This window comes from Macadamia integrifolia, chromosome 6 (genome assembly GCF_013358625.1).
Source record: "Macadamia integrifolia cultivar HAES 741 chromosome 6, SCU_Mint_v3, whole genome shotgun sequence".
NCBI classification, from domain to species: domain Eukaryota; kingdom Viridiplantae; phylum Streptophyta; class Magnoliopsida; order Proteales; family Proteaceae; genus Macadamia; species Macadamia integrifolia.
In genome coordinates this window covers 22171559-22182807 of record NC_056562.1, presented here as the reverse complement: position 1 = coordinate 22182807, position 11249 = coordinate 22171559, and the positions used below count along the sequence as shown (strand labels likewise).

General features: G+C 37.1%; 1 protein-coding gene across 4 annotated transcripts; it reads left to right on the top strand.

Annotated features, from left to right (window-relative positions):
• Positions 1 to 4194: 4194 nt before the first annotated feature.
• On the top strand, positions 4195 to 9831 carry LOC122080855 (mediator of RNA polymerase II transcription subunit 31-like). Of its 4 annotated transcripts, none has more exons than XM_042647726.1 (8): positions 4195 to 4454; positions 4608 to 4733; positions 4911 to 5008; positions 5241 to 5337; positions 5470 to 5548; positions 7043 to 7323; positions 7423 to 7461; positions 9519 to 9831. In XM_042647726.1, the coding sequence occupies exons 2-7, from the start codon at positions 4687 to 4689 to the stop codon at positions 7433 to 7435; spliced, it is 615 nt and encodes a 204-aa protein (XP_042503660.1). In that variant the 5' UTR covers positions 4195 to 4454; positions 4608 to 4686; the 3' UTR covers positions 7436 to 7461; positions 9519 to 9831. The 4 variants fall into 4 exon arrangements, 2 of the variants coding, with proteins under 2 accessions (XP_042503660.1, XP_042503659.1); XR_006140929.1 differs by having other exon boundaries at positions 4197 to 4454; positions 7423 to 7496; XM_042647725.1 differs by having other exon boundaries at positions 4196 to 4454; positions 7423 to 9831.
• Positions 9832 to 11249: the final 1418 nt, after the last annotated feature.

The following is an 11249-nucleotide window of genomic DNA, read 5'->3' as shown; positions in this document are numbered from 1 at the left end:
TCCTTATATCTGAAATCAGATTTTATAAAAGGTTGTGGGTGTGTTTTGGATCTAAAATCAGTTTATAAAAGGTGGGTTTCCCAGGTAGTTTTCCTGCATTGGTCGTTGCATTAAGAATCGTTGGGTATCAACTATCAATGCGTATTCATTGGAAATTTAAAGGCGGGCCGTGAAAGTGTAAACCAACGAACGGGGCATCAGGGATAGAGGCGAAGGGGATGGAGGAGGGAAAAACCCAGTCTGCTCAGTAAGGAAAACAAAAAAAACTTCGTCACGTTTCCAACATTTTCGATAATAAAATTCCAGTAGCTTCTCAAATAAATCTAACAGACATTTGGAAATGAATCCGAAATCCCATACGCAACAGTGAAAAATTCCATATATCTGGTGGAGATGATCGAGTTGAGATGAACAATTCAGTTTGGTTCGTACGTCATTGTTGGAGATGGAAGCTCTGGACAGTTGGATATGGTGGCTTATGACTTGAAATCTAAAATCAAGGGCTGGTTGGGAGATCCACTGTAAGGCAAGGAGAAGAAGAGAGGCGGAAAGGAGATGTAGCCATTTGTAGGTTGGACAAGGTAGTCAAGGTTTCAGGTCAAGCAACGTCACTGGTCACCGGTCATTGATTAGTTGCAAAGGGTAGCGGATGAGGGGAGAGAAAATGTGTAGCAACAATGGATTGAAAGTTTGTATATTTTCTCTCCATCCAACGGTTTAATTCAAATTGATCAAATCCTACGGTCAAAATCTTACTAGCATTCCTAATTCTTAGGTAACCGCTAGCACGCCCAACCCTCTCCCCTTAAGTTATATAGTAGAAAGTTTCTAATAACTTCAATATATTATTGTACTTTCACATTTTATTTTTCTTTCCATTGTGATCATATTGACCTCATGTAAATGATATTGTTCTCCACAACTCCATTTGGTGTGATGTCGAAGACTCCTCCACAATGGATTGCAAATCTTTTAAAAAATTATAAGTACTTGTATACAAATTTTAAAATTCTTTTAGGACATGTTTATTTCGATAGAAAATATTTTATATGAGTCATGAATTATCTTCAAAAACAAAAAAAGTTCTACACGATTAGAAATTCAAAATGGCTTGATCATATTTAATATATGGGAGAGGGATAGGTATGCCGTCGATATCAAGTATGCTAGTTGATAGCATCAATAGGAACACATGATGGAGTATCATTCAGGAAGGATATGGGGGTCATTTCAAAAAAAGAGAAGAGAGAGATAGACACAATGGGTGCTAGCATACTTGATATCGGCGGCATACCTAACCTTTTCCCTTAATATATATATTTTTCTTGTAAGATAACTTCCAATTTAATTATTTTTTATTTTTAAAATTGATGATACATTCATTGATGGCACACTCAACAAGCACCTATTGAGGATCCTATCCGCATCATATGATTGGAATCTTTTCCTTTGCAACCTATCAAAATATCCGTCCTTGTCATGTACAATGAAGAAAAGAAAAAAAAAATTGATAAAATACATTATAAATCTAAGAGTAAGGGTTCTCTGACTTATTTCTATCCTTTTTTACACGTTTTGAATCAACTGGATTTATTTTGATTGGCTAAAGATGACCTTATCTCATTTTCAACCATTGGCATTAAACGGCCCATTACACCTTTGACATCTGTTAATGTGACATTATATACACTAATGCCATCATGACACATGGAACCAGGGTCCGAACCAGATGAGGTGAGGCCCGATTGCTACACCCAAACCACTAGACCAATATCAGAAATCATGAAAGATGGACCTGAGTAGTCCGCAGATCGATTGTCCCCAGATCATCAAATATGTCGGCTTCCACATGGCCAAGCCACTCGTTGGTGTAACCGAGTGACCGTACTACTCAAGGGTGTTTGGGAGGCCTCATGATAAAGATCGATAAGAAATCCATTACTCGAGCGACTGGAGAACATCCGGGCACAATCACCGAGCCACCGAACCACCCACAAGCACAACCAAGTGACCGAGCCACTCACAGGCGTAACTGAGCAATCAAGATGCTACTGAGATGCTTAGAGAACCCGACCTCAAGCAATAGGAATCTATTGTAACTTGATAGCAGTGCTACCGAATCACCATTCCGTGGAGAATCCTTGAATGAAACTTGCTCACCATAGGGACGTTCGCTCCTAATCAAAGACGTGAGGTCCAAGCAAGGATAAGATCTATCCCAGTTAATTAAGAAAGATCACCTGATCGTCCATAAAAGGAAGCCGGATCCCCCCGACACATTGGGATATCTTGCACTCTCCAAGGATATGTTGAACTCCTACTATGCATGGACTCTTACTACCATGCCTCGGACTACTAAGTTGAGACTCTCAACCACCATCTGGCTACCTCTATACTTAGGTCGATTGCTTTTTCATTTACTCTTGAATTACATTGTTTGCAGAGAGACTTTACTTAGGCATGAAAGAGTCCCCGTTGGATCAGCCCGACGCTCACTCTCTTCTGTTTGTTCCTCTTTACAGGTTGTAAGCGGAGCCTAAGATGATTTCTTGCTGCAACTTTGACATCGAAGGATTTCGATGAATTGAAGCCAAAATGCCACTAAAAGAGACCAATGAATCCTCCCGGCTATAATAGAGCATCTTTACCCGAGAGAACTGTGAAAATCTTTTTCTAGAGAAGAATATTTCGGATTCTTAGAAAAAACCATCATTACTTATCTGGGAAAAGAGAGAGAGAAAGAGAGGGAATAAATAATGTGTCACGACCTAGATTAGGGTTTAAATCCATAAAACAAACAAATGACACCATGATGGTTATAATGGGGACCAGACCAATGAAGTTTGGGGTTTTTCTTAGATAGACCTTGCATTGAAGAGCCTTGTCCAATTTGGCCCAAATAGACTTTACACCTTCTAGGTTATTATATCAAGTCCATTTTCTACCAGCAAGCCATCATCCACTAGCCCCATATTTTCAACACAACTACGAAACTCATAGATAAGGTTTTATCTTAGGTACATGCCCCGCAACACTTAATCAAAGCTTCTCTTGTCCGACTCTCCTCTATTGCTTCACTTCACTTGGTTTCTACATCTATTCCCTTAGCCCTAACAAAATGTGAAAGTCACTCTTTTGGTGAAACTCCTCATAGAATGTGTAACAGAAACGACTTATTTAGTGGCTTTTGTCTCTTTGATGAATACAGGCTTGCTAGACCTGCCATTTTATTTCTTCTCCAACCCCTTGACGTTTTGCATTGATCTTCCACTCCTCCTTTTTGCAGAAGTCTCTTGCACTGGGTTGCTCTTATGTTCGTATAAATTTTGAAAATTTATTAAAACTTTTACAAATACTTTTAATTGGCATGAGATTTAGAAACAATTTGGACCCCTCATAACAAAATGAAATATTTTTCAAATCAATTAGGGGTTTAAATAAACTTGTTTTCAAATGAAATTCAATCAAATTAATCTTACATATGTATTTTGATCATTTTACTTGTGAATGATTCAAAACATATTAAAAAAGGGAAATTGTTGGGTATGCCGCCGATATCAAGTATGCTAGAACTCATTGTGTCTATCTCTCTCTTCCCTTTTTTAGAAATGACCCTCATATCCTTCCTAAATGATATTCCATCATGTGATCTTATTAGTGCTATTTGCTAGCATACTTGATATCAGTAGCATACCTATCCTTCTCCCATTAAAAAAAATACGAGGAATCTCTTAAACAACAAAATAATGGGAATGGGTTATCAAAAAGAAAAGATAATTTTACAAAAAAAAAAAAAATGGTATTCCAAAATTCTGAGATGTGATTTTTTTTTTTTTTTTTGCGATTATTTTTATTATTTGGGGTCGTCAAGTGATTAGTAAATATGCAAATAGTTTAGGAGCAAAATTGAATGATATGGCTAGATTCTAAATGTGAATTAGTCTCCAAAATTTAAACCCCCACCCTAAAAAGAAGGAATCTAGTGTACAAAATTTTGTAGATTTTGCAAATTTTTTTTTTTTGGATTTAACAATTAATTAAAAAAAGAAATATTGAACTCAATTTTTTTTGGAGGGAGGGGAGAGTGTTTACTGTTGGGGAGTGAAGTTCCAATCCGTGTGCGAGAACCAATATGAGCAGATCTATCTGAGCAAATGAGGAAATATGAAAATCATTTTCCCTTTCATGGGCGCAGGGGCTACACTCTTCGAGAGAAAGCATTTTTCTTATTTTTATTAAATTAAAGAAAATCCAAATTAATCCGTTCTTGATTTTTTCCTCCATTCCCGTTTTTCAGTTATGCGGTTAAGAAGCTAAGCTGGCCAGCACTAATTTAAGGTGAAGAGGAGAGGAATTTAGATCAAGCAGCGCAGTTTTTGTCAGTTGGAGTTGATCACAGAGCAAACCCCTTTCCTCGACTGCGAGCTTCCACTGTTCCTCCTTCGATTCCTCAGGTAAGCCTTTGCTCCCGCACTTCTTTCTTCGTTGTGTTTTTCTGCAAACCCTTGTTCCGAAGCGAATATGTCGCCAGATCAGAGGATTTAGAACACGAATCGGTAATTTTTTTTTTTTCAAAGAAATGGCTCACCAAATACAGAAGTTCGCAGGTTGAAGATTAGTCTGCTGCGAAGGAGACTTGGAACCAGTGGAATTGATCCCTCATTTTGATATTGAGGAGAAGGGAAGATGATTTCTGCAGAAGAGAGTGATGATGCGGCTCAAGTTCCGTCAACGTTAGTATCGGTTGCTCTTCCTCAGATCGAAATATAGTCTTCCTATTTTCTTATCATAAACCAAGTACCTGTTTCCTGCTTTCCTTCACAACGTAGAATCGTAGATTGCTTACTTATGATCTCTATGTTTTAAGTTTTCCACTTTGCATCTGACATATGCATTTTGTTCCTGTGCAGGCCAAAAAAGATATACAAGGATCCTGATGATGGCCGCCAAAGGTTATTGCTTGAATTGGAGTTCGTTCAGTGTCTAGCTAATCCAACCTACATTCATTGTAAGTTTTTTAATTGTTTAACTTCAACTTTGTTCTGCAATGAACAGTTGTTAAGGGTGTTTTACAGTGAGAAATGATGTCTTTTTAAGGCATTAGAGAAATCCTTCTGCTTTCCTGTAACTCTGTCCTGTTTAATTCAGAAATGACATTGTCTTTTGCTACCAGTACTTTATTGATTTTCTTAGTATGGTTCTTGATAGGTTGATGTTTATGTGTTGGGACTCTAATATAGATTTGGCTCAGAATCGTTATTTTGAAGATGAAGCCTTCATTGGTTACTTGAAATACATTCAATACTGGCAGCAGCCGGAGTACATAAAATTTATAATGTGAGTTGCTTTATATGTGCTTTAATTGGAATTGTACAATGGTTACCATTTTCTGTTTTGTATCATTATTTGCATCTTATTAGTTGGATTTCCTTCCAAATTATATGAACATATTTGGTTGGGTGATTTCAGGTACCCTCATTGCCTTTACTTTCTTGAACTTCTCCAAAATGCAAATTTCCGTAATGCGATGGCACATCCAGGAAGCAAGGTTACACTCTTACTGGAATTTCCCCATGTTCTGGAGGGTGCATTTCTTAATTGCTTCCTTTACATGTTCATTTCAAAATTGAGCTGGTATTAGTTGGATCTTCAATTTGTTTATTGTTTAGAAAAAGGGAAAATAAGGTACTTGGTGTACTAATAAATAAATAAATAAAAGTTTTGAGGGTGTCGGATCCCACTGCATCACCTTTCATAGGTCATTCAACCTGAATTTTGACTACATCTGATCTGCCTTGACGTGGTCACTGGGTTTTCTCTCAATTTGGATTATCTATTGCCCTGCAGTTCTAGGTTTCTTTTGGAATCCTAACCTAAATGTTTAGAGGGTCTAGGATCCCGTGTGATTCTTGTTATCATCATCTATTGGTAAAGTACATGCATACAGTATCTATGCCTATGGATATGAAAATGTTTAATTTTCACTCTTTTTAAGAGAAGCAAATACTCATTCTACTTTTTTTGTTTCTCTTTGCATATACTGTAACTGCTTGTATGCAGCAGTCATAGTTGGGGCTGTCAAATCTAAAGTGGACTTTTACATTGTAACCCACATTGGATCAACTTCACCATGTAGGAGGTGTGATTTCTTGGAGACTTGATGGGCTTTACTGAAAAAAAGGATACATATGTTAGTTTCTTCATAGATCAGATGGTTGCTTTACCTTTGTTTAGTAACCTAAGTTCCCTATTTTGAGGGTGATTTCCAAAGCAACAACTTTGCAGGAAACTGGGGAATTATGAATCAAGTCAACTTATCTTGAAATTGTAATGGAAACCTTGTTCTATTAGTTTCTACCCCTCGCCCACCCCTCAAAAAAACCCTCTTACACTAGTAAACTAAAATTAGACCAGAATACAAAATTGGACTTTCTGGTTTGAACTTATAAAATGTGAAGTTTTTACAGAAAACTAATTGGTAGGGGCAAATATGGATTTTATTGTGAGTCTCTGATTTGAGACTTACTCCTCAATGTGAAAGACCGTGATGATTCACCTGCAGTAGTTCACCCAGTCATAGCGAGGGAAAAAGGTCTGCGAGGATATTACGGAAATACACTAGGTGGGTACAAATTATCACAGAAATACCATTAGATATCTTTTTCTCCTTATTAACATGACCTGGAGAGTCACTCATGATGGATGCAATTGGCTTCCCTCCCTTATGCGAATTGCGGACCAATCTGTACCGAATCTCAAAGCATAACCCCAAACTCAAAATAGGAGCCAAGCATAAATCCAAACTCAAACTAGGAGCCAATGAACTGGCCAAAAAGAACTTTGTTCACGAGTATTGTTGCGAGGTCTAGAATCCAGCTCTGTTCAAATCCCTGCCACTTGGGGTTTGGGAGAGAATGGAATGAGCACAAAATATAAATGAACCTGTATCATACTTTGAGCATAGATACATAAAAATAATTGTCCGATTATAAATGGTTTACTATACATATGAAGGAGAGTGCTTTCCTTATGGTGCTTTCAGGAATTGGCGCATAGGCAGCAATTCTTTTTCTGGAAAAGCTACAGGAATAATCGGTTGAAACACATCTTACCTCGGCCTCTTCCTGAACCCACTGCAGCACCTCCAGCCTCAGCCCCACCTCCAGTGCCTGTCCCCACTACAACTGTTGCTGTTGCTCCTCCTTCTGCTTCTGTTCCTGCTCCTGCATCAGCCCTTTCTCCTATGCAATATGCCTCGTCGCCTGCCTCTGCTCTCCAGAAAAATGACATAAGGAATACTGGGGTTGACCGGAGGAAGAGAAAGTAAATTTTTTGCCTTTGCCTCTTTGCCATTTGGGCACAGCTTTTATGTATGTTGTGCATGAAGAGTATTTTGATGCAAACCATTTTTGGCCATTACAGGAAAGAAGGTTGAATTGGGTTCTTGACATGCTTGGTAAGGTAAGGCAGATGATGCTTGCTACAATCTAGTTGAGGTAAGCTCTATGCCCTTACATGTTTATTTGTTGAAGAGATTAAAGTGGCACAAGCAAACTAATTATTGTTAATGAAAATCATTTGATATAAAGTAACATGTGATTTGACATTTGTAAATTTCTAAGATATATTATGAAAATGAAAATGACGCTTGATTATTGTTGTGTGCAGCTAAGTTTAGTAAGAAGAAAAATGGTAGTATTGCAATCCGAATAATTCCTTCCCCTTTCGAATACTGTACAATCCACATGTATTGAAGGGAAATGGTGCCTCACTGCCTCCTATTCTTATAGATGAAAAGAGGAGGAGCTGTAAAAAGTCTGTTCTTCTCCTACTCAAGCAGCATGTTAGACACATATTTTGTTGTATCCAAGTGTCTGGATTAAGTCTGCTTTTAGTAAGGCAGGCTACCCAGTCTGTCACCTGAAATATAAAATCTCCTCTCCTGCCACACTGTGTTTCTTATGAGGACAACTTGACCTAGGTTTCTCTTTTAGCAGATTCAGCAACTTGCTGAGACCTTTTTAAGTACTTAATATTCTTATATTTGTTAACTTTTAGTTGAAATATGGCTCATTTTAAATTCCCGCTGGTTTTTGTTTTAACCTTGCTTGAAAAAGAAATTTTTGAAATTTAAATCATGTGGCTGTTGGCCACATATTTCCTCAAAAGCAATAAATTGAGATCTCAACTTCTTGAATAGTTGAACTTCTTCAATTTGTTCCTTTTTGTGAATAACTATTCAAACTGAATTGGATTGTCCAAGTTTGGATTTACGTATAGGTTTCTGATGTACCGTGGTTTTTTTCTGTGCTAGATGCTTATGTTGGTTTATGGGTAATGATGATAGTTGCTACTACACCTCTCAGAATGAGAATAAGTTCTATGATCAGATTGGCTACTATCTGAACCCTTTGGAATTTTTAATTCAATCCATGAATTGGGATATAGTTTTTAATTATTTCCTTTGTAATCATTGTGGTCCGCACAGCCTTTTCTCATTCATGCTTCATTCTTGTTGGAATTGTATAGGGTCATTCATGTTATGTTTCACTATAATTTTCTCTCCCCTCCCCCTTTTTTTTTTTTTGGGGGGGGGGGGGGGAGGGAGAAAGAAAAGAAAAGAAGACGTTTAGTTGTGTTCTATGAATTTTTGGCTATTAATTCTTGTTGGCAAGGCCAGTACCCTGGAGGAAATCATGTTGATGCTGACAATACTGAGAGGTCTGGTATATTCTCTGCTTCATTCAGGAAGTAGAGAATTAAGTCAGTGCTTTGCATTACGACAACCCAAAGTTCAGGTAATTTTGGATAGGGTAGTTATCCATGTAACATCGAAGGGTGATATTTCCAAAAATCATTTGACAAATCTGAGCCATCCATATCTATGCTTTCTTTTTTAATCTAAACTGTCTATTCTCACTTAGAGTTGGGAGAGTGCACAATAATGTCTAAAGTACTAGTACACATACATGGACATACATGGGATTTGTGCCAATAAAAAACGGGGTACTTGATTGAATTAGACTCTGAAATATGACACATTGCTAATCTAGATCATGTCCTCTCTATCCCATGATCGGATTGTACATATCATTTGTCCACATTGTAGAGTAAATGCTTTGTGATATTTGGAAAAATAACATATCTTTGTGACAATAATAATTCATCTTTTGGATAGTAATACTCTTGTCATTGTGCTGTAATCTGTATGTAATTTGTGTGATCGACAGACTCTTATTTTATCAGATTATTTAAGTCATTCTGTGCTGTGAATCTCATGTTTTGGCAGAACAATGATTACATGTGTTGTTTTTGAAAAATTCAATGCTGCACCCATTAGGTTCATATTGGACAATTCCAGTTCCATTCTTCATTAACCTGTACCTGACTGCCAAGATCTCCTGTAATGAATACCACTGATGATCTCACATTTTTGGATGACCTGTTTCGTGTGCAACTTTAGTCCAATATAAATATTGGTTTTGAGATTCATGTTGGTACTCCTGCGTTTTTTGCAGGCTTTCTATCGATGGGAGACTGGAGTTAAACGGGTTTCTAAAGCTGAACTCTTGCAGAGAGCATGTTCATAACAAGCCCTGGTAGACATTGTCTCTGTGCAAGTCCTCCTTGGCTTTCCAATCCAGTTGTTTACGATTTGTGTCTCAGTTGACCAATGCAATTCAGAAATTATGGATGTGCTTGTATCAGCTGTTTTATGAAGGCTAATGTACTATCTGGAAGTGGTTGTTGAATCACTTTATTTGGGATTATGTGAAAGAACGTATATGCAATACCAGTTAGTTCTAATAAAATTTGCTTTTGACATAGAAAGTACCTTCTTATATTTTTGCACATTGGAAAGTTGATTTTAAGAGACATCTTGGAGACGTATCAAAGAGACGCTGGATGCGCTTAAGATATGCATAAATACATGCAAAATGATATTAAAAAATTGAGTTTTTCCTCAGTTATAATTTTAAGAAGGTTGAAGTTTGATGCTCTTTTATTTAAAATAAAAAGTTTGATCTCTTTTTTATAAGTACATAAGATTATTATTTAAAATAGAGAAATATTTTTTTTCACTTCAATCATAAGTGAACAAAACAAAGGAAATCACTCCAGTGATTTATGTCAAGATTGAGAGATTGAAGGGGTCTAAGCACAGAAGACTGGAATTGGAGAGAGAGTTTCAAAGACGAAACAGGTACGTCTTTCACTCCTTCCGACTTCTTTGTCTTCCTCCAATGAATATCATTGGTGGCTTCTGTTGTTGCCTTTGTAATTGACTCTTCTTCTTTATCTGCAACTGCACTGTGGTTGCTATGGCTGTTGCTGTTCTGTGGCATTGGGGGTGGCTGCCACCACTGCTGTTGGGTGGTAGCGGTGATGATGCTTGTTGCTTTGGGGCAGTGGGGTGGCTTGCTACTACACTGGCAGTGGTGGTGGTGTGCTACTGCTGTATTGCTGGCGGAGCATATATACTTAAGGGGAATGTTTCCTGTCTGGGGCTGTAGCCACTGCTACTGGGCAGGAAACACCCTCCCTATATTAGACTCAAATTCAATGTATACCCTTCTATGTATTAGCATTTTCTCCTTGTATATTTAACCATCTATTTCTTTTAGAGAAAATTGCCATTTCACATTCCATGGTAGATAAGCTTATCTTAATGGTCTACCTAATTCTTCCCACATGGTAAAATGATTTGGAAATTTTGATTGTTCAGCATAGTTGTCACGGCACCAAGGCAAACCAAGGCGGTGGAGGGTTGTCTAAGCGCTTAGGCGAGAAGGCGCCCGCCTTAAGGCGAACTAGGCGAACAAGTGTTATTTTTTATTTTTCCTATTTTCTAACATTATTTAGTAAGTTATATATACTTTGTATCATAAAAAATCAAGATTAAGCCACATCAAGTCATTAAAAATCAACATTTAGCCACATCAAATCATAAAAAATTAACATTAAGTCATATTAAGTTATAAAAAATCAATATTTAGAGAAATGCTCTTATTTTATAATAAGTTTGACTGGTCAAATGATTTTATTTTTACATGAGACTTTTTGTATTAGTTATAATATAAAACCAGCTTTCTAATAAGTCTAAGATTACTTAAATCTGAGTTGCAATGACAAAGTTATGCTTCAGTCAAACTTATTTTTAAGTGCGCGAATACTGTTAAAATCGCCTGAATGAAAATAATTTTATGAATATCAAAACAAAATATTTTTTTACCGGACTTTTGGTTTTT